This window comes from Odocoileus virginianus, chromosome 2, assembly GCF_023699985.2.
Source record: "Odocoileus virginianus isolate 20LAN1187 ecotype Illinois chromosome 2, Ovbor_1.2, whole genome shotgun sequence".
NCBI lineage: Eukaryota > Metazoa > Chordata > Mammalia > Artiodactyla > Cervidae > Odocoileus > Odocoileus virginianus.
The window spans coordinates 82,576,972-82,600,049 of record NC_069675.1 but is presented as its reverse complement, the minus strand read 5'-3'; the positions used below and the strand labels follow the sequence as shown (position 1 = coordinate 82,600,049).

General features: G+C 42.6%; 1 protein-coding gene across 1 annotated transcript; it reads right to left on the bottom strand.

Annotated features, from left to right (window-relative positions):
• Positions 1 to 126: 126 nt before the first annotated feature.
• On the bottom strand, positions 127 to 22,845 carry PDIA6 (protein disulfide isomerase family A member 6). Its single transcript, XM_020883189.2, has 13 exons — positions 22,738 to 22,845; positions 17,520 to 17,661; positions 14,121 to 14,178; positions 13,547 to 13,673; positions 11,146 to 11,252; positions 8,847 to 8,977; positions 8,328 to 8,442; positions 7,349 to 7,489; positions 6,500 to 6,584; positions 6,302 to 6,374; positions 2,035 to 2,193; positions 1,206 to 1,302; positions 127 to 602 (listed from the first exon to the last, which is right to left on the bottom strand). The coding sequence occupies exons 1-13, from the start codon at positions 22,754 to 22,756 to the stop codon at positions 534 to 536; spliced, it is 1,323 nt and encodes a 440-aa protein (XP_020738848.2). The 5' UTR covers positions 22,757 to 22,845; the 3' UTR covers positions 127 to 533.
• Positions 22,846 to 23,078: the final 233 nt, after the last annotated feature.

The following is a 23,078-nucleotide window of genomic DNA, read 5'->3' as shown; positions in this document are numbered from 1 at the left end:
TCCAGACGGTGTCACATGAGCCACAGGTTACAGGGAGGACAAACGTCAAGGTCGTCCCTTCACAATAATAATGTACGGGCTGAATACCGCACTCTGAATTTACCATGTGGACACTGATTTCATACGTTTATTGGCATTGTCCAAAATATTATTTTATTCTTTAATGGAAAAAAAGCTATTAATATTCAAATGAAAATGATCACATTAAAAAACTTGTATGTAAGAAACAGCCTCCAAGAACATCCAAGCAGCAAGTCAGAGGGAGGGAAAAATGCTTCAACAGCCCATCAGTTTTCTTCAAAATATTACTTGACAGGATACAACTCATTTCACTGGCTACGACAATTCATAGAATTTTTCATTGTTTTCTTGAGATGCAGAAGTTCACTGTTGCAGTGTTTTCAAATGACCAGTCAAGGGTTACTTCTCGGTTAAAAAGGCCACTGGTAGGTCCCTTGGACTGGAAAGGACGTTCCTTTACTGCAGGAAAATCTGCTCCCAAGAAAAGAAAGCTGAAGTCTTTGCGGAGCCTCTCACAACTCATCCTTCTCCAGGTCATCCAGCTCCACATCACTCAGGTCAATGTCGTCTTCCACGGGAAGCTGTGGGACAGAAAACCACGGTCAGGCCCTGCAGGGTCTACACAGAGCCACAGGCAGGGCACACGGTCAGGCCCTGCAGGGTCTATGCAGAACCACAGGGTCCCTGAAGTCTGAGGTCTCACTTCACAGAGCAGTACACTTCTAGGGGTGCTCTGAGCACAACAGCTTCTGCTCCCCCAGCTCCTGCTTTTAACCCTGCCTATCAATACAGAGCAAAAGCTAACAGTGATTTAACCTGTCCTTTGAGGAGGATGGGCAGAAATGTACTGGAATATATTTAATTTCAAAGCCTGAATTTTGCACTTCTCTCAAAGTTACTGAATTCCAGGTTAAATGTTCACTTGAGGGCCAGGAGGAAAGCACGCTCGGTGAATTTCTCTGACTGTCTTGGTCACAAACATCCAGTGCTGCACCTGATGGCAGGGAGGATGGGATGAAGGACCTACAGGCCCGAGAAACCGACACTTCAGGGCTAGGCTCACATCAAGGTTCAGGTCTGAGGGAGAGGTCTTGGGTCACAAGCAGCAAAGATGGGTCGGGAAAGTCAGAGGCAGGACCGAAGCCGGGGGTCCTGCTCAGGGCTCAGCTGCCCTCAGGACTCACCTCACCATCCTTGCCATCCCAAGGCTCCCTGGTGCTGATGGCAGGGAAAGCCCCACCGCCTACAGGGGCCGTAGATCCACGCCCAAAAGACAGCTCCCTGAGGGGAAGATGAGAAGATGTGTGTTAACAATGGATGGTTGGCGCCAGTGAAGAAACAACTCTTTGCTCCTGAGAAGTACTTCACGAACTATCTTTTCCATCACGGACAACAAGGTCACTGTATAACAATATAATGGAATTCCTGAGGAAGGTTTTGGCAGCATATAAAGCCAGTTACTACAAGTAATTTGAAAAACAGCGCAAACGTATCTTGCCAAAAAACAAGTAAGTAAAAAACGATCAAAGTAGATCTAGAACATGGGCTAGACCAACAATAATACTTGATTAACAAAATTCCACACTAACTTTAGAGCCCCAGGTTTCTCAATGCGGCCACTCTCCATGTTCTGGGCCAGGGAGTCACTTTCCCACCATTCCCTAAACTGCTGTATGGGCACAACAGAGGGTTTCAGCACAGGCAGGCAGACCCTGCGTGTACCAGATGCACGCAGGCTGGTACACCAGGATGGCTCAATGCCAAGTGCACAGGATGGCAAAGGGGCCTGAGAGGAGAAAAGTGGTAGGATCACTTGCTAAGTAAAACACTTCCATTGCACAGGAAGATGATTCCAAAGCTCTAATTTATGAACATTTATTCTCCGAAATGTGAAATAGAAAATTACTCGACTTATTGCATACTCTGGAGTAATCTAGTTTGGAACTATTACCACAAAAGAACCAAGTAAACTTTTTGACAAAACAAAAACAACTCAAAGAAGGAAGAAGTTACCTGAGAAACTCGTTAATGCCTTGCTCACTGAACGATCCCTTTAGGAGAGCAAATTTCATCTTGCGTGCGTTAATAGCTGCCATAGCAGGGTATCCAAACCCGCCGATCCCCAGCGCATTCTCTAGCTCAGATTGGGCTCCAGCTTCTGTCCACAGCCATCTAGAAAAGCGGATTGATTTTTAGGGTAAAGATCCCTTTTGAATTAATTAGAACCCGATTAGTAGACATTAATTAAAGAACAAAAGATTACACATCAAATCATTTATGGAATGAGATGGGTATAGAACAAAATCAAAAACTAAAGATGAATTTTTTAAATAACATGTTCCAGATGTGCTCCTAAGTAACCTCGCTTCCTTTCCTGTTTCCTACACCCTAGCTCTAAGTGGACTGGTCTACCTACAGGACTGTTTCTCCTCCCAGTCCCCAAAATACTATTCAATAAACCTGATGAGTTTTCTCTGTTACCTGAAATCCTATCAGTATCATTTGGGGTTATTAATGTTCTTCGGGCATGTAACAACATTTTTTTTTTAAAGTTAAAGCTATGTCATAATTCACACATGTAAAAAATGCTCAACCAGACTTCCTGGGTAGCACAGTAGATAAGAATCTGCCTGCAAATGCAGGGGACACAGATTCAATCCTGGTACGGGAAGATACCACATGCCGTGGAGCAACTAAGCCCATTGTCACAACTACTGAGTCTCCAGGCTGCACCCACTGAAACCCACATCCCTAGGGCTCATGCTCCCCAGCAGGAAAGCCACTGCAATGAGAAGGCTGCACACTGTCAGCTCCCTCTACTCATACATGGATGAAGAGCAAGGAACCTGGGCACACGGCCTCCTGCATGCACACGCTAAACTAACAGAAGCAATGCAAGGCCTGTGTGAGACCTGTACCCACAGCGGAGATGGAGTACATAGAGCAGAAAGATTAAACAGTGGAAACAAGAGACAAGCTTTGTTCTGAACATTTGCCAATGTCCGGCCCGTGCTCAGAAGAGGGTAAAGAAACGTGCCTCTATTTCTGTCTTTATCTAGCCTTCAAGGCTGTGCTAGAATTCAGCTCTGTTACTAATGGTTTTTGCTTACTAGCTGAGGACTCCAACCACCATTAGAACATAATTCGTTTAAGAAAAAGTGTACTGTGGTATAAATAAGATACTTGCATTGATTTGTTTCTTCCTAGGTGGTAATTATTTTTATATATTAAAAAAACACAGGAAGATGAGCCCCTCAGGTCAGCAGGAGTCCAATATGCTGCCAGGGATGAGTGGAGAAATAGCTCCAGAAGGAATGAAGAGGCTGGGCCAAAGTGGAAACAACGCTCAGTTGTGGATGTGTCTGGTGGTGAAAGTAAAGTCGTAAAGTCTGATGCTATAAAGAACAATATTGCATAGGCACCTGGAGTGTTAGGTCCATGAATCAAGGTAAACTGGATGCGGTCAAGCAGGATATGGCAAGACAGAACATCGACCATCTTAAGAATCAGTGAACTAAAATGGACTGGAATGGGTGAATTTAATTCAGATGACCATTATATCTACTATTATAGGCAAGGATCCCTTAGAAGAAATGGAGTAGCCCTCATAGTCAACAAGAGTTCAAAAAGAAGTACTTGGATGCAATCTCAAAAACAACAGAATGATGTCTGTTCATTTCCAAGGCAAATCTTTCAACATCACAGTAATCCAAGTCTATGCCCTAACCACTAATGCCAAAGAAGCTGAAGTGGACCAGTTCTACAAAGACCTATAAAACCTTCTAGAACTAACACCCAAAAAAGATGTCCTTTTCATCACAGGGGATTGGAATGCAAAAGTAGGAAGTCAAGAGATATCTGGAGTAACAGGCAAGTTTGGCCTTGAAGTACAAACTGAAGCAGGGCAAAGGCTAACAGTTTTCTCAGGAGAACACACTGGTCATGGCAAACACCCCATTCCAACAACACAAGAGACAACTCTACACATGGACATCACCACATAGTCAATACTGAAATCAGACTGATCATCTTCTTTGCAGCTGAAGATGGAGAAACTGTATACAGTCAGCAAAAACAAGACCGGAGGGGACTGGCTCAGATTATGAGCTCCTTATTACAAAATTCAGACTTAAACTGAACTAGGGAAAACCACCAGGCCATTCAGCTATGATCTAAATCAAATCACTTATGATTATACAGTGGCGGTGATGAACAGATTCGAGATTAGATGATGTAGACAGAGTGCCGGAAGAATTGTGGCTGGAGGTACTGTATAATACTGTACAGAAGGCGATGACCAAGACCATCCCTAAGAAAAAGAAATCCAAGAAGGCCAAGTGATTGTCTCAGGAGACTTTACAAATAGCTGAGAAAAGAAGCAAAGCAAAAGACAAGGAAGAAAGGGAAAGACAACCCAACTGAATACAGAGTTCCAGAGACTAGCAAGGGGGAGATAAAAAGCCTTCTTAAGTGAACACTGCAAAGAAATAGAGGAAAACAACAGAATGGGAAAGACTAGAGCTCTCTTGAAGAAAACTGGAGATATGAAGGGAACATTTCATATAAGGATGGGCTCAATAAAGGACAGAAACAGCAAGGACCTAACAGAATGAAGATAATGTGGCAAGAATACATAGAAAAACTATACAAAACCTTAATGACCTGGATAACCACAAGGGTGTGATCACTCATCTAGAGCCAGACATCCTGAAGTCAAGTGGGCCTTAGGAAGCATCACTATGAACAAAGCTAGTGGAGATGATGGAATTCCAGCCAAGCTATTTCAAATCCTAAAAGATGATGCTGTGAAAGTGGTGCACTTAATATGCCAGCAAATTTGGAAAACTCAGCAGTGGCCACAGGACTGGAAAAGGTCAGTTTTCATTCCAAACCCCAAAAAAGGCAATGATATAGAATGTTCAAATCATCATACAACTGTGCTCATTTCACGTGCCAGCAACATCATGTTCAAAATTCTTCAAAGGCAGATTTCGGCAGTACATGAACTGAGAACTTCCAGATGTCAAGATGGATTTAGAAAAGGCAGAAGAACCAGAGATCAAATTGCCAACACCTGCTGGATCATAGAAAAAGCAAGGGACTTCTGGAAAAAAATCTACTTCTGCTTCATTGACTACGTTAAAGCCTTTGTGTGGATCACAACAAATTGTGGAAAATTCTTAAAGAGATGGGAATACCAGATCACCTTACCTGCCTACTGAGAAACTTGTATGCAGGTAAGAAGCAACAGTGAGGACAAGACATGGAACAAAGGACTGGTTCAAAATTAGGAAAGGAGTATGTCAAGGCTATATATTGTCATCCTGCTTCTTTAACTTAAATACAAAATATATCATGTGAAATACTGGCTAGGTGAATCCCAAGATGGAATCAAGACTGCAAGGAGAAGTATCAACAACATTAGATAGGCAGATATCTAAGATACCACTCTAAGATAGGCAGAAAGTGAAGAGGAACCAAAGAGCCTCTTGATGACGGTAAAAGAGAAGAGGGAAAATGCTACCTTGAAACTCAATATTCAAAAAACTAAGATCATGGAATCTGGTCCCATCACTTCAAAGTGGAAACAGTGACAGATTTTATCTTCTTGGGCTCCAAAATCACTGTGAAATGTGCCTTCAGGCATGAAATTAAAGGACGCTTGCTCCTTGGAAGGAAAACTATGACAAACTTGACAACATGTTAAAAAAAAGAGATACCACTTCGCTGACAAAGGTCCATATTAGCAAAGCTATGTTTTTTTCCAGTAGTCATGCAGATGTGAGAGCTGGACTAAAAGAAGGCTGAGTGCCAAAGAACTGATGATTTCAAACTGTGGTGCTTGGACAGCAAGGAGATCAAATCAGCCAATCCTAAAGGAAATCAACCCTGAATACTCACTGGAAGGACTGATGCTGAAGCTGAAGCTCCAATACCCTGGCCACCTAATGTGAAGAGCTGACTCACTAAAAAGAACCTGATGGTGGGAAAGACTGAAAGCAGGAGGAGAAGGGGATGACAGAGGATGAGATGGTTGGATGGCATCACTGACTCGATGGCCATGAGTTTGAGCAAACTCTGGGAGATGGCAGGACATGGAAGGCTGGCATACTGCAGTCCATGGGATCAGAGTTGGATGCGACTTAGCAACTGACAACAATAACAACAAAAAACACACCAAAGTGAGCAGAGGAACACAGACTATAGGAAACACTGAGGGAAACACTTTCAAACAGCACTACACTCTCCTTTCCAAATGATCCTGAGACAGTTAACTCACCCCCACATTTTCTTCTTGTATTTGTCCGCCAACTTCAGAAGAACTTCCAAGTAAGAATTTCTGCCTGCAGCTCCTGATTTAAACAGACAAAGATTTTACAGGTAAAAAGAAAGGAGTTGGTAAAGTAATTCCATCTATTAAGTGTTCTCAGAGCAGGCAGCACAGAAGTAATGGAGAGCAAGCCCCCATCGGCCATACCCGTGTCAAGAATGTGGGGCAGCACGGCCACGACACAGAGCTGATGCTCCTCACACGTCTTCTTGGCAATGTCCTCGTTGATAATCTGCGGGGCCCAGAACACAAGGGGTGTTGGAAGGCCATGTGACACAGAACCCACAGGTGCGCTTGAACAGAGACTGGGTATCGTCAAGCTTATTTTAGAAGAGCAAAGTAATTCAAGAGCTAGATAAGGCTCTTCCCAAATAATACTTCCTGTATGCGCTATAGAAACATGAACGAGGATTCCGTTTTTATCTCTTAGCCATCTATCTGCGGTGGGGGTGAGCCATTTGTATGCAAAAATGGTCTCTGAAATCAGGATGCCTGGGCACAGCCTTGCTCTGACATTTAGTTGTTTAGACAGGTAAGAAAGACATTAACATGTATTATATATTCTCGTGGATTTGAGGCTTTCTTTGCCTCTTACCATGTGTAAAATGGAGATAGAAACGGTATCCACCTCCAAGTGTTCATACGAGAATTAAATGAGAAAAATCTACATAAAGGAACAGTGCTCAACACATGGCCAGGTGCTCAATAAATGCTAGCTATTATTTTGAGAATGATAAATGAAAGACTGGATTCAATTTTAATGAAGCTAAGGTACCTTTTGCTTGCAGTGCAATTACTTTCGTACTGAAAGTTATGAAAAGCTGCAATTTATAAGACAAGTTTTCCCCATCTGAAAGTACAAAAACACTCTAAAGAGAACAATTTAAAAAAGAGAAAGAGCTAACTGGCAAAGACAGAAAATGTCTTTATTGCTTCAATGTTGTCTTTCATCAGACTGGAAAAGCTCTCCTTACTACAGGTGATGAAGAGGTTTACCTCAAGCAGCTCAGGAGGTGGGGCGTTATCAGAAAACAGATCGAGGGCCCGGGAAACAATGTCGGATCTCGTGCGTCCCCCATCGTAATCCACAGGAGACTCGCCTTTCTGAAATATCTTGATTGTAGGGAATCCCCTAATCTATTAAAAATTAAAATTTTGTTGTTGTTTGTTGCTAAGTCATGTCTGATTCTTTGCAACCCCCATGGACTGTAGCTCGCTGGGCTCCTCTGTGGGATTTCCCAGGCAAAACTAGAGTAGGTTGTCATTTCCTCCTCCAGGAGATCTTCCCAAGCCAGGGATCAAACCCACATCTCCTGCACTGGCAGGTGAATTCTTTATCACTGAGCTACCAGGGAAGCCCCCAAAATAAAATATCAGAGTAGAAATCAAATTAATATTTAATAATAAATAAGATGATCTTTATGGCTAAAACTACTTTATAGGTAATTTAATGTAACAAAAACACTCCCTAGCCTGCATCAGTGTCTAAGGGACAGCATGCAGAGGTTTGTCAGTCAGGGGATAGTAACAGTCTCACTGCCAGGCTTAGCCAAATCTTATTCAAACGCTGGACATACATCAATACAGTAACATATGTGCTCGAGAACAAAGGGACCAACTTCAAAAGCTATATTCAATTTTAATGAAGCTAAGGTACCTTTTGCTTGCAGTGCAATTACTTTTGTACTGAAAGTTATGAAAAGCTGGAATTTATAAGACAAGTTTTCCCCACCTGAAAGGACAAAAGTACTGAGTAACCTGCGAAAGCCTGGGCTCACATTAAGCCCATAGGCAGTGCAATGCTGAAAGCAAAACCAAGAAACCTCAACAGTCTTAAGTCCCATATTTACTAGTTAAGATAGTGAATGAGTTCATTTCTCCATTACAAAACGGCTTAACTCCCCTCCCACCACCTAGGGAGGCCAGGAGTACGCGATGGAGTGACAGTTGAAAGCAGCCTCCCAAGCACACTCACCCCGTATCGGCTGGCGAGAACCTGGTTCACGGTGGCATCCACAGCTGCGAGTTTCACTTTGCCTTTCGTTTGCTCTTTTATCTCTGTAGCGGCCGCGGCCCATTCTGGCTCTAGGCTACAGAAAACACCCTGCACTTTAAAAGGGTATGCCAACTCTAGGCACACATACTTTAACTGCTGCACACATTTCCATCCAGTCCAGTAAAATCACACTTGGGAAACACTCCGTGTGCAGCTTTATGAAAGCTATGACGCCCCACCCTCCCACATTCACTTCCCCATCCTTCATCCATCATGCCCCTCCCAACGCTGGATGCCAGCTCCCTGCTCATCTCTGAAAACATGACAGAAGAAACACTCCGCACAAATGGCTGAGGTTTCACATTCACTTAGAGCCAGAACTTTGGGGGAGAACATATTGGGGATCACCTATGACCTGATTCAGCTCTTCAGAAGTGAGCCAGGTGAACAGACAAAACGCACTGTGACTTTAAAAAGTACCTGGTACAAAGCACTTACTTTTTGCAGTGTCCACACCAGGGAGCATAAAACTCAACCATCCAAACATCTTCACTGTCAAGGACATTCTTGTCAAAGCTGTCGTCCGTCAGCTCAATCACGTCCTTCTTACTTGAACTGTCACCTCTGCCCTGTCATTTGTGACATTAAACCTTAGGTTACAACTTGGCCAAAAAGAACACTATCACCATTCTAAATATACATATAGCAATAATCAATTCTACATCTTAACAAAGTTTTAAATTCTTTCAAGTGAAAACTATTTTACTCAGATAGGGAACATTCCTTAGTATTATTATTCTTTTTACTTGAAAAACAGTATTTACTTTCAAAGAATTACCAGTACAGTCAGTATCACATGTAACATAAATCTGAACTCTACTTTTGCTACCTTCATTAAGAGAAACTCCAGTGTGGCTCACAGAACCACTTTAGTAATACTTCTTATTCAGAACCATGCTGGTTCATCCTAGATACCTACAGTTCAGATAAAGTCCCTACTACTTGAGAAAGCGAAAAACAACTGTTAACCCTTTTATCTTTTCAAAGCATTTTCTTTAATACTAAACCTGCAAAGCAGTCAGAATTTATATAATGCTTTCTGTTGCCTGGGCCAAAAGCCATCAGTGTTGGAAAGGCAACCTGTGCTCATTAAACGTCTTAAATTTAGATAAAAGGCACGAAATCTCTGATAAGCTAAGTCTGTATAAAGAAGCTACTCTTACTGGTCTCCTAGGAGTGAAGGGCCGTTTTATTGTGTGCGCAGGCAGACCTTGGAGATACTGCTGGTTTGGTTCCAAACTGCAGTAAAGCAAGCATCGCAATAAAGCAACTCATGAATTTCTTGGGCTTCCTGGTGCACATAAAAGTTACGTTCACACTATATTGTAGCCTATAATTTTTGTACTGTGGTCTATTCAGTGTGCAACAGCACTATGTCTAAAAGACAATAAATAACTTAATTCAAAAATGTTAGTGCTAAAAAATGCTAACCCTCATTTGAGTCTCTGGCGAGTCATAATTTCTTTGTAATAGCAGTATCAAAGATCACAGATCATAGATCACCATAATTAAAACAAAAAACTTTTGAAATACTGCAAGAATTACCAAAATGTGACAGGGTGAGCAAACACTATTGAAAAAATGGCACCAACAGACTTACTTGATGCAGGGTTGCCACAAATCTTCACTTTGTAAAAAATACAAAGATTTGAGAAGCGCAATACAATGAGGTGTGCCTGCATGTATCAGGAATTCAATGCCTTTTCACAAAAACCTAAGTACATCATGGTTAAAATCCACATTTCATACAAGGAGATCTAATATATCCATCTATAGAACAGGAATCTTCTTCCCTATCCAACTGTGTGTGTATATGCACACATGCTCAGTTGTGTCTGACTCTTTCTGGCCCCATGGACTGTAGCCCAGCAGGCTTGCTTCTCTGCCCATGGGATTTTTCCAGGCAAGAATACTGGAGTGGGTTGCCATTTCCCACTCCAGGATATCTTCCTGACTTAGGGATTGAACCAACATCTCTTGTGGCTCCTGCACTGGCAGGATTCTTTACCACGAGCACCACCTGGGCTCTCTATCCAATTACGTATGAATAAAAACGTCCAGGGATTTCAGCCTGACTACCACAGACACAGGCCAAGAGGCCATCCATATTTCATCCGTGTTTGCCCTAAGTTGACCTGGACAAGAGCATATATCACTCTCACTACTTTGGAACTACAAACATCATGGAGGCCAGAGTTCAGCTTCCGGGGCCTGAAGCTCTCTCTCTCTTGCTGTCTCCCAAACTCTTCTACTTAGGCCCGGGTCCAAGGAAGCCATTTTGGGGCCTGGTTCTTGGCCTGCAGCTCAGCTGTGGCGGATGCCCCAGGATTGACTGGCTAGGAGCAGAGACCTCAGGGGGCCACACGAGCAGCTCTGACTCCCTCTGTAGTCATTTGACTCAACCTCCTCTTATTATTTTTTTTAAAACTCAAAGTCCACCAATTTAAAACACTTTTAAAAATAATTATCTTCTTTGCAGAGTTTCCCTGGTGGCTCAGCTGGTAAAGAATCTGCCTGCAATGTGGGAGACCTGGGTTCGATCCTTGGGTTGGGAAGATCCCCTGGAGAAGGGAACAGCTACCCACTCCAGTATTCTGGCCTGGGGAATTCCATGGACTAGTGCATGGGCTCACAAAGAGTTGGACATGACTGAGCGACTTTCACTTTCATGCCGAGTTTACAATCAGGCTTCAAAATCATGACACACGTTAAAAACTGACATTATACAGAGCCTTACTTGTTTTCCAGAACTGGAGCCACTGCCCCGGCCGCCAAGGCGGTCTTTCACAAGCTGGCGCAGAGCACTGAGGGCAGCGTCCACGATGGCCTCGCCAGTTCTGCCACCTGCAGGGAGACACAGCCATCAGGTGAGCAGCAGTGGGCAGCCTGGGTGTCTCTATTTGATGCTAGCTAAAGACTGCAACAGACCTGTCTGTCAGCTTCATCCGGTGTTCAAACAGACCTAACAACTCGAGTGTCTTTAAGACAGGACCAGTTTCTTCTAGGAAGTATTTCCTGCTTAAACTTTACACTGGGAAAACTAATTCCTTTTCTTCAGTTTTAGGTTATTAGTGTTAACAAGGACATTCTGTTCACCCATAAATACCATCTACTATTGAGAACAGTTCACCACAATGTCTACTGAATGTGTAACATGTACACAGATGAAAAAGGTTATCTAGTTAACAGAGTAGGATAAATTTCTAAACACAAAGTACCAAATGAGGGGAATGGAAAAAACTATTTAAATGAGATTAATGGACAGAAAAGACTGGACAAAGGAGGATATGAGGCATCTGAAGCTAAGAAACTAGAAAGCAACCCACTTCCTTCTACCTTGTTTAAACACAGTTATTCTGGGCTTTGAGGTTCTGTAGTTGAACTTGCTCTTAATTTCAAGCCCTGTATTTAAGACAGTGACAATAGCCTTGGGAAGTTTACCAAGGGCTATGTGCTCAAGAACAAGTCAGGAGACTCCTGATTTACTCAGAAGAAAATGGACAATATATGCCTTGAGATTATGAGTTCAAAGGCAAAACTAATAAAATCTCTTCAGAAAGTTTTTTCTTTCTTCTTTATTAGAGTTTTCTAATCAAACTGCCCAGGAAGAGATAAAAGCTTCCGAGAACACTTCAGACCTGACATTAGAAAGAAAAGGCAGCACAGCAGTACTCAAGAGTGTGCTCAGACCATCGTCTGCTACATCCTGGCTGAGATGTAGTGACCAAGCATGTCACTTTCTAGGACAGGTAGGCAGGCAGACCGCAACACAAAAACAGCCTTCTGCTCCTCATCTACTGCAGACACCCTGCTTTCTGAGTCAGTGCCCCTCCCAACAATCTCTACCTGGAAGTGCACCAAATCAGGAAACACACTAGGGAAAAAGAGAGGGTTTTCTCATTCTAGACCAAAGGCGAGCAAATTCTTCCTGCAGAAGATCCAACAGTCATTATTTTTGGCTTTGCAGGCCACACTGCTTGTGGTAACCACTTGACTCTGTTGTCTTTACTGTGGAAGTAGCCATAGACAACACCAGTGAAAAAGCATGCAGTGTTCTGAAAACTTATTTACAAAAATAAGCAGCAGACCAAATGCTAACCCCTGCTCTAAACATTCAATTTTCACAAATTAGCAAAATTAAAAAATTATATTCCAAAGCAGAAAAGCAGGTGTTTACTAAGAAAAATGAAACTTTGTTTTATGGAACTTTAGAACTATCTTCAATATGATACCTATTTCGTGACATCTTAAATAACAGGCAACTCTATAAAAGAACAGCTGACTAAAGTAACATTTAGTCTTGAGAGTCTGGAGCCAGAGTCCTCTCCAGCTGCTTCAGTAACTCACAGCAGATACAACTCCCTCATCTATAAAAAGGAGAACATGCAGGACTTCTTCATTATTACCAGTTTAAAAGACTAAATGATAGCTTTAATAATTCAAATACTATATATGTTTACAAGACTTAAAGATTCATGGGCAAAACACTCCACGGTAATATCAACAGTTCAAACTGACTTTCCAGTTACAGGACTTTCTTTTACCACTCTTATGCTCGAACTCCTAACAGTGAAGGGATGAGCAATTGGAGCAAGAAAACACTTGCAGATCTTTAAAAATACTATATAATTATAGAAACTTATTAAATAGTAACGAGTAAAGTATCTTATAAAAGTATCTTGTTATTTAGTTGCTTTTGTATTTACTCTTTGGGACCCGGTGGACTGTAGTCCATGAGGTTCCTCTGTCCACAGGATTCCCCAGGCAAGAATCCTGGGGTGGGTTGTCATTTCCTTCTCCAGGTAAAATATTGAATAACTGTGTTTTTTTTTTTAAAAAGCTAATGAGAAAAAGGAAAGCACAAAACATCACTACTCTATCATTGCTAAGGCCATGTGGTCTAAGCTAGCATAAACAATAATAATAAAAAAAATCTTTCACCTGTTTGACATGTTTAATCTCTGAACAACTCAGAAGATGTAGGAATCACAGATCAGGAAATTCAGGCACAAGGCAGGTTGAGAAACTTGCAGGCAGCAGGGCCAACAGGTTCCAGAATCCCAGGTTCTCTATCTGGTCCTACCCACTCACATTAGAATTCCAACCAAGGGCATGAAGTAATTAGGAAAAGTTCTTACCCTGATAATCTTCTGGTTTGTTTTTGTTGGATCCAAAAATCTTAATGGTAGGAAATCCCTGAACACCATACTGACCCCCCAGGGACTGATGTTTGTCTGCGTCAACTGCACCAACTTTGACAACATCCTGTGGAAACAAAGAAGGAATACCTGTTTTTCTTTCAACCAGAGCAGATTCCACAAGAACCCATCATCTGATGATGCAAACTCAGAGACAAGATAATAAAGGGCAGGGTTCCATTTGCCAACAGAATTGATGACAGCTGTAGCCTGGGAAATCAATCCTAAACTAAGGGCTGGACAAGAGGCAAGTCAGCCTGTGAGGAAACTCAGCAGCTCCCAGAAATAGCCCGACTAAGTACAATTATGCCACTTCACTGGGAAATAGAATTAACAAAAACAGACAAGACAAAAATTAGAATGTACTGTATCCCCTTGTTCCCTACATAATCTTGGAAGCAGAACAAGAGTACTGGGCTTCAACATGCAAACTGACCGCCTATTGTACATTAAGCCCATTTGCTTAAACTTATTTCAACATACACAGGTGAACGTGAACATCCCAGAAACTCACTTTCAAGGCAGTTGCTGCTTTCTTCCATTCTGGTGTTAACCTCTGGCAGTGGCCACACCTTGCAGGGGATGAAAACACAAGGAAACAGTCAGTCTTTGATTCCATTTCGAGGAACACTCCCCAATGGGAGCGCCATGGACTGGGGGTAGGGGCATGCTGGGAGAACAGCACTAAAAAAAGACATGATCAGCGACCAGGAGCTCACTGTTGTGATTTCACTACAATCCTTTTTTTTTTTAATCATAATAAAAACCTTCCAAATTACTGCTGAGTTAAATTGTATTTAAACAGTTTAAACAAATACTATCATTTGTATCTCCATCCCTGAGGGGGAACATCAGTGTTTACCTTGCTGAGTGTGCCTCAAGTGTGGTCTGAGTTCCATGCTAAGCAAAATGCAGATTCCGAGGCCCCCAAGCAATCAGTTCCTAGAGAAGGGGTTCAGGAACCTGTCTTTAATAAGTCCCACTAGTGATTCTTCAATCTGTTAAGGTTTGATAGCCCCGATATAGTCCAGAACTTTCATTTTATAGATGAGATGACTGTTTTAGAGCCTGGATCTGTGGGGCCTGCGTCTTAATGTTCTGTAGCTCCCATGGCAGCTTGTGGAGTTAAAATGCACATGGAATCTCAAGTAAGGCTAAGGAGTGAAAAGCTCTGACACCACAAGGTGGTGATAAAAGAACTAGGGGAGTGAGACAGAGACACACAATACAAGGGAAACTATTCTTCATCTTTTAGGTATTAGTCCTTGGAAAAAAATTACTGTGAAATGTAGCACACAGACAAGTGCTTTAAAAAAATTATATATACAGAAACCTACTATGTATGTATCAGTCATCCAGGTTATAGGCAGCTGCATTATTTTCATCACTGTATAATAATACCCATGTATGAAGACAGCATAGCTAGTTTAACTACAGGTGACTTTTTCCTTTTTTAAACGAAGTCAATTTTCTTCTAATTAGGTCTCTAAGCACCTAATGAGCCAATGCCACGTGCCAGCACCATGAAGCGCATTCTTCACACAGGATTTCATTTCATCAGCACAGCCAGCCTGCAGGCAGGCTTTGTGGTCATTTTCATTCTACAGATGATGAAACAGAGCCTGAGAAGGTAAGAAACCCTTCCAGCGTCACCCAGGGACGGAGCTGCCCAACAGGTCTTCCTGACTCCAGATCCCACGCTCTTAGTCAGTATGTAACATCACCTTCCATGGGGGCCTAAGCATAATCCAATAGTTTAGAAGTCAAGATCTTTCAGCAAAGTGCCCTGAAATGCTGATTCTACCCATGGTATATTTTGCTATTCAGGTAAGCTACTTTGAAATCTAGGGGTCAAAATTTTATAGGACTTTGTGCCTCTTTAATTTCAATTTATTCTAATGAAGGAAGAACTTAAATCAGAGATTGTCAGAGTACATACACCCTGTAATTTCAATGTTAAGCAATGTAAAGACAGATCAAAATGCCTCAAATATAAATATAGCAGCACACCTATAACTCAGGGGTTTTTCACTGGGGTCCACGGACCCCCAAAGGGCTAGTGGACAAAAACTTAAGGGCTCTGTAAGCTTTGATGGGGGGAAAATCCTCTATTTTCATTAACCTATAATTAATTTAGGATTTCTTTCAATTATAAACAGTAATAACATATCATAGTGGGTTAGTACTTGTGACTCTGTCAAAAATAAAAATCACAGCTATTTTCTCTCCAGCACTATAGCTGGTGCAAGTATCTTTCAACATCATTTACGTTTATCACTATTTCAGAATTATGGTAGCTAGCTGTTAAAATCTGCTGCTGGACCTTGGTATTTATAGTCCCTGTAAATGAGGACTACAAAACCATATCAAGATTTACTTTGATAGTTTAATAGTTTAATAATCTTTTTCCATTATTTCAGGTTTCCTTTGTGATCCCATAGCTTTTATTCTATGCATGTAAAACCTTTATTCTAAGGAGGAACTCATAGTCTTCGCCAAGCTGCCAAAGTTCAAACACACCGAGAGGTTAAAAGCACACTCTCTAATGAGACATTCTCTCATCCAGGACACTATGAAGCACAATTTTGCCAGTTAACAATAATAATTAACTACTTGATCCAGAATCTTCTCAAGCATGCTGACTGGTTTTGTTTTGAAATGAGGTATATTTTCATATACTGCAGCTCCCCCAAAACAAGGTAAATTACTAATGCCATAAATGACAAAAAATATCAAACTTGTAAAAGCTGCATACAAAGGCATTCAACAATATTAAGCCTGTACAACTGCCATTTGTACCTTTATTAAAATGAATGAACGAACCTATAAAGAATTCTTATTTGGATAACAAAGAAAAAAACAAAAGGAATTGAAAAAAAAGGCATTAAGATGAACAGTATTTTCATAATGTGGTAACAAACTTTTAAAGTAAAGGATTTTACCATGATTTACTACACTGAACTGGTACTCCGTTTCTAAAACTGTTTTCTTTTTCCAAAGAAAACACTGAAAAGCAATAAAGGAAAACCTTTCATCAGGCATTCCCTAAAAAGTGCCTGCTCAAGGACAGTCTGTAAGAGTTCCACTCACTACCCGCCCTGCCTCTCAGAGGACCACTCTGGACCTCAAGTCAGCACACAGCTCACCTGCAGATACTGCTGGTGGTGCTCCATCTCCTCTCAGACACTTGGCACCTGCAGTTTGCAGCAGTGACAGTCTCATGCCTATTCGGCACTGATTGCATTGATCTCTTTCTACGTTTCTATTTGTTGGGGCTTTGGTTTTGTTTTCATTAAGTATTTTAACAATATAAACGATCAGTGCAATACTGTGTAGATGACCCTTGAATATTGAGTTACAGATGCTGCTGACCCACTTGCCGCAGTCAAAAATCCACATATAACTTTATAGTCAGCCCCCTGTATCCACAGATTCAACCACAGTGAATTGTGAATTAACTGAATTAACAGTGAATTAACTGACTTGCGCAGTTGTAACCTGTGTTGCTCAAGGGTCAACTGTGTGAAGCCGTGCACTATTCATTTCAAAGGGAACTACATCTTCACTGCAGGAGGTTTCTTTTCTCCCCCCAGAAGTGTGTCTTCCCAAAATTCCTTCTTTCCTGTAACTATTAGCTACTTCCAGCATTTTTTTTTGTAACTGACTCAAACTCTGCACCCTTTAATAGTCAATCAACCCTTTCCCTCTTATGCCTGTTACTTTTTACCATTATGAGATTAGATTTCTTTTCATTAGCATTACCTGGATGTGTCCTCTACCTCTTTTAAACAATCAGTAAATTAGGTAAACAAGATGGCTAAATAAAATCACATTTTTATTATACATAGTATAGTATTTTCCCTAATTTTATAAAGTACCATAAATAACCGACAACTATTTTATAATTACTTACCATGGAGCATAGAATTCTACAAGCCACAAACTGTCACTCTGAATAACTTCTCGGTTGAAGTTTGAGGGGGTTAATTCAATTACATCATCACTAGACGAATACAGACCATTAACTGTTATAAACAGGGTACAGCTCATCAGACCTGGAATGACAAGAAACATACCATCAACAGCAGGATTCACGCTCTGACTGGAAAAGTCCTTTTCAACTGACCAAGGCCGTTCACAGAGCAGAGCCTGGGTCAGCTCTCTCCTAGCCCCCTCCCTCCACTCCCCCACTTTCAGCCTGGCTACTGTTGGAGCCCCTGGGATTTTACTCTCTCTGGGACAGTGCTGAACAAGAAGGGAGCAGACGGCCCACACCCTCATCTCTTGAGCTGTGTTGGGAACAGATTTAAATACTATTCTTAGTGCTTTCCCTATGCTAACACCTTCATTCTGTACCACCACACTCTATGAGGCAGGATTATTACTGCCACCTTCTGGGCAAGGGTGCTGAAAAACTGGGACGTTCCATTCAACTCTGAAACCCTGGATAATCCTTCCACTATCTCTTGCATTATTCAGATGCATTATTAGCATGCTATCTTTATTAAAGCTTTCTGATGGGAAAAATAATTATTTGACTCTTTGACTAGACTGTGACTCTCTTAAGGACAATGATTTTTTAAGTATCTTTCTTGCTACTAACATTATCCATGGCACATCATCAGGCACTCAAAGCGCTGCTGGGTGAGCTCTGAATGTTCACGTGAACAACTGACTAAGGGAGGGCAGACAGTCTACTGCATTATTAACAGTTTAGCCACCTTGCGGACCAAATTTCTTTATCTGGCTACTCATATGCCACCTACGTCACAATTTCATATGCTTACTTTGTAGACAGGATTTAGATTTCATGTGGAACTTTTTAAATAACCCAATGGTAAACTTCTTCGAGAAGGAGTGTATACTGATGTCAATTGTTCTATTGCTCAATCCTCCACCTTACACCTGCTAAGGCATTCTGAACTTTCAAATCACTTTCAAATACATTGGATCCACTTGATTTTTCACAGCACTACTAACTAGAACGTGGGAATCATCCTAATTTTGGAAATAAGGGCAGATAGAGATCAAATGGCCCATCTACAGTCACACCTAAAACTGGTGGAGCATCTCTGACTCCTATTTCCAAGCTCTATCAATTAAACCATGTTGTCTTTTCAGTACTCAAGATAAAAAGGTTCAGTACGCCATGGGCATGAATAACAATTACACTGTTTGAGAACACTGCATCTGAATTACATATATGACTAGCATGGTGAGAACTTCACCGTGAACTCTACCACAATGTAGGAACTTCACTGTGAACTCTAACAGTGATGTGATGCCACTAAAGGTTATCATGCAATGGGTATGATCAGACTTGCTTTCTAGAGTCTTCTGGCTGCAATGTGAACAGGGGATGGAGAATTATCAGGAGAGTGGTTTCACATAAACCGAGGGCAAGATGAAATGAACTACAGTAACAAAGGCTACCAGGAGGTCAAGCAGCCAAGACTGAAAACTGCCTACTGGATATATATTGAGAGGTCCCTGGGGCCCCGGGCGGTCGTGGTAGAGAAGTGAAAGTAAGCAGCAGTCAGGCTGCACAAGGTTGGAAACAGCAGGAGGGAACAAGCTGGTGAAAATAATACAGTATCTCTTTAAATAGGTTTCTTATAAAGAGCAGGAGACACCAAGTCAGTGTGGGATACAAGGAAGGTTTCAAGGATGGGAATGATTTGAGCATGAAGGGAAGAAATATGTGGAGCAGCAGAGGCTACTACAGGGAATAATGGAACAAAATGCCTGAATTACAGGGAGGGGAGTAAAGTCAGAGAGAGGGGTATCTTGCCACAGGATGAACTCCTTCCATTTCAAGAGGTGGGGAACCATGAGTGTGGACGGAGATGAAGCCAACCAAAGACAAGCTCCCTTTATAACTGCAGGCCAACACAGCAGCCACTAGCCACACGGGGCTACCCGAAAGGGAGGCATGCTGGAGGTGTAAAAAGCATACTGAATTACAAAGACTTGATAGAGGAAAAGAGCAAATTATCTCGTTAGTATTTCTGATACTGATTTCCTCGAGATAATTTAGATATACTGGATAAATAAATATATATTAAAATTAATCTCACCTACTTCTTTTTGTCTTTTAAATGTGGCTACCAGAAAATTTTAAGTTACCACATAAATTAAGCATTGTATTTCTACTGGGTGGTGCTGCTTAATAATCTTTGCTGCAGAAAAGATTAGAGTTGGACACATTCACTAAAGCAAGTAAATCAAGAACCTAAGTAGAGACCATACTAATTGTCAGTAAGCTTGCGAATAAAACTGGTCTTAGAAAATATTCTATGGATTTTTAAAATATATTTATCTTCTTTAAAGAAAAAAAACTGTATGAATTGTTATTTATTCAATACATTGAGCTCCTTGCAAAATTTTCAAAAGTAAGAAAAAGAAAAAAAACTATCAACAGTCCTGCTAGAATGAATTATTAATATTTTGGTAGATATTGTAACTGACATCTTTATACATCATACAGAGGTTTAAAATTTTATATAAATGTCCTCTTATTATACATTCCCTTTTGTAAGTTTTTTCACTCGAAATAAGTTACATTTTCTACATAAGTAGCCCCCATGTAACAATTTTTAATGGCTGTATCATGTTCCTAATTCACTACTGACATAATTTGATGGTGTCCATATTTTTTTTTCTATTAAGAGGCCAATGCTAAAAATTCTATTTATTCTCAAATAAATTTGATTATTTCCTTAAGAAAAAAATCTTACAAGGGGGATGGGGGATGGCTACCATTTTTATATATGTACCTGTTCAACTAGCCTCCAAAAATTGACATCTCAACTAAGTATAACACTTATAAAACACTTCGAACCGCTAACTCATTTACTCTACACGGTATGTATCATCATGCCTATTTTCAGCCCAGGAAATGGAAACACAGGAAAGGTAACTTGAGGGATTTCCCTGGTGGCCCAGTGGCAGACTCCATGCTCTCAGTTCAGGAGTCCTGGGTTTGATTCTTGGTTGGGGAACTAGTTCCCACATGCCGCAGTTAAGACCTAGCAGAGCCAAATAAATAAATAGATGTTTAAAAACAAGAAAAAAGAAAAAGTAACTTGCTTAAGGCCACATAACTAAAGAGTAACTAGGTACCCAACCCCAAATTTTAACCAAAGGACTGAACCCTGCAGGAGTAAACCCCAGAAGGGCGTTCTACAGACTGTGCAGGGGAATCAGTTTCTTTCTCTTCTGTCAATCGGGAAGAGCAATGAAGAAGGCACTCTCCTCTTCATGCTGTTCCAAGCAGGTTGGAGTCATTACAGTATGTTTTAATGACTGTTTCACTCATTAAACAGTGATTTTTGTTCAATTGTTCATCTCAGGAATGTGGTACGAAGATGGGCATGCCTAATGACACTCAGTATAACATAAATTTCAGCTTTTTTCCCCTCTAGTAATGCTGCTGGACTTTTCTAACTTTCTATAAAGTGGCCTGGATCTCACAAAAGCACCCGCCCCCATATAATGGCTATCAATGGAAATGTCTTGATAAAGGTTCAAGAACTAAATTCTTTAAGAGGCAGTAAGACCTAGTAGGGTTAGAAGGAAATCAAACATGCTACTCCAAAAGCATTAAAAGGTGCACAAAATCCAACAGCAGTAACAGCAGTCAGTAACTAGCCCCTACAAAAACCCTCAGCTCACTTAAAATGATAAGAGTAGGTCAATGTTGATCCATAATGATCTGTTTCTAATATTCACATGGTCATACCACTCACTGATAACAAGCACCAATGGGAAACTGGAACATCCAAGTGTCTAGAAGCTTTGTGAGCAGATGGTTTTGCCATCTGTGGCCTCCCATTATTCCTCAACAATAGTTAAGGATGCTATAAATCTACATGAGTAACCTTTCTGTACCTCACCTGCTAGCAAGAGTACATGGTCCCCAAAAAGTCATCTAGAAACCCAGAGCGCGCCCCAAAAGGCTGACTACCTTAAAATAGACGCTTTCAGAGCCTGCCTGAATTCACTTGCAGGCAACTAAACAGAGACTAAGTTCTTCGCTCCTCCTCTATTCTCCCTACAGAATAGGGCAAATATTTCTATCTTGCTTTCTCTCTTTAGGTATATATATATACACACAAACTCCTTAATCCCGAGAACAACGCTACGGAGTACAAGCCCAGAGTGGTTAAGTAACTAGCTCCCAGTCACCCAGCTAGTAGATTCGGGGGACTGAGGCTGGGGCCCAAACCTTGCTCTCTGGACGAGCGTGCTCAGGTACCCACTGTTACAGCGCCTTGACTGGGACCAAGAGGGCCAAGGGAAGGAAGGGGATCCTCCATCTCACTACTGAAGTCGCTAAGACACTTACCTTAGTCTGGGTTCGATTTAGTTCTGAAAAGTTCAATCACATCTAAAGCGCTCTTGCATCGTGAAACCCGCTTTAAGAAGGTACTGCTGCCTTTGAAGGAAACTTCTGATAGATTTCAGGACTGGGTTTTGATATTTCAGGTTTTTCACAAGTGGGAATTCCATAAGACAGGTGGTGAGGGCAAGCTGCAGTATGAGGAGCCCGTGACTTCCCCCGAACACTCGAGGCCCAGAACAAGGTCTCCCTTCCAGGTGCCCCCCTCCTCCCAATCCCAATACCCAGCCACGGTCAGGGACGAGCCATAGTCGGTCTCAGGGGGCTCGATCGCAGCTCCCGGCCTTCGCTCACACCCGCCCGCCCCTTCACAAGAACCCGGAGTCCGGCACTCGGCCCCCGGCTCGGGGCTGTCCCCAGCGCCCCAGGTTCGAGCCCAGCCTCGGGGCTCCCTCGCGCATACACTCCACTTCCCACCTCCACCCAGGTGGGATGCGGTCGCCCCCGGCCAAGGGCCCCCTCACTTTCCCGCGCGCCCCACACATCTGCTGGAGGGCCATCGCGGGGGAGGGGAAGCTCCGGTCAAGGACAGTCTCGTCTCGCGGAGCTCCCCCACCGCCCCCGGGGCTGCCTCTGCGGCATCCTCCGCGAGGACCCGGCCCGCGACCCTCCTAGCCAGCGCGGGGCCCGGGCAAGGCCAGGCGCCCTCTTGCTCCCCGGGCCGCGGGCCTCTCAAGCTGTTCCCCTCACCTCAACCCCCGGCCTCCCGGACGAGGAGGCCCAAGCCTACCTAGCACCAGGCGAGCCATGCTGAGCGCCCGCGCCGCCACACACTCCAGCGTCGCCTCACTGCCGCACCGCGCCGCACCCCCACCGCCCCTCGTACCGCCCTCGGCTCGCGAGGTAAGCGCGGGGGGGGGGGCGGCAGGGGCGGGGTGGCAGGGGTGGGCCGGAAGACGCTCGCCAAGCCGTGGCCTCGGCTTATTGGTCCCGGCAGACTTCGCTTATTTGCATAGCCAATGAGAGGCGGCCGGGTAGAGGTTACCGGTTTGGGTTTTAGAGGGGGCGGGGCGATGGGCGGAAGGAGGGACTAGCTGGGGGGCGGGGCAGACCAGCCCGTCCGCCCCGCCC

Excerpts from the sequence above, each read along its gene's own strand:
- PDIA6 (XM_020883189.2), bottom strand. Across the intron at positions 11,253-13,546 it reads CAAACCAGAAGATTATCAGG|GTGGCAGAACTGGCGAGGCC; the intron begins GTAAGAACTTTT and ends GTCTCCCTGCAG. Across the intron at positions 8,978-11,145 it reads GCTCCAGTTCTGGAAAACAA|GGCAGAGGTGACAGTTCAAG; the intron begins GTAAGGCTCTGT and ends CACAAATGACAG.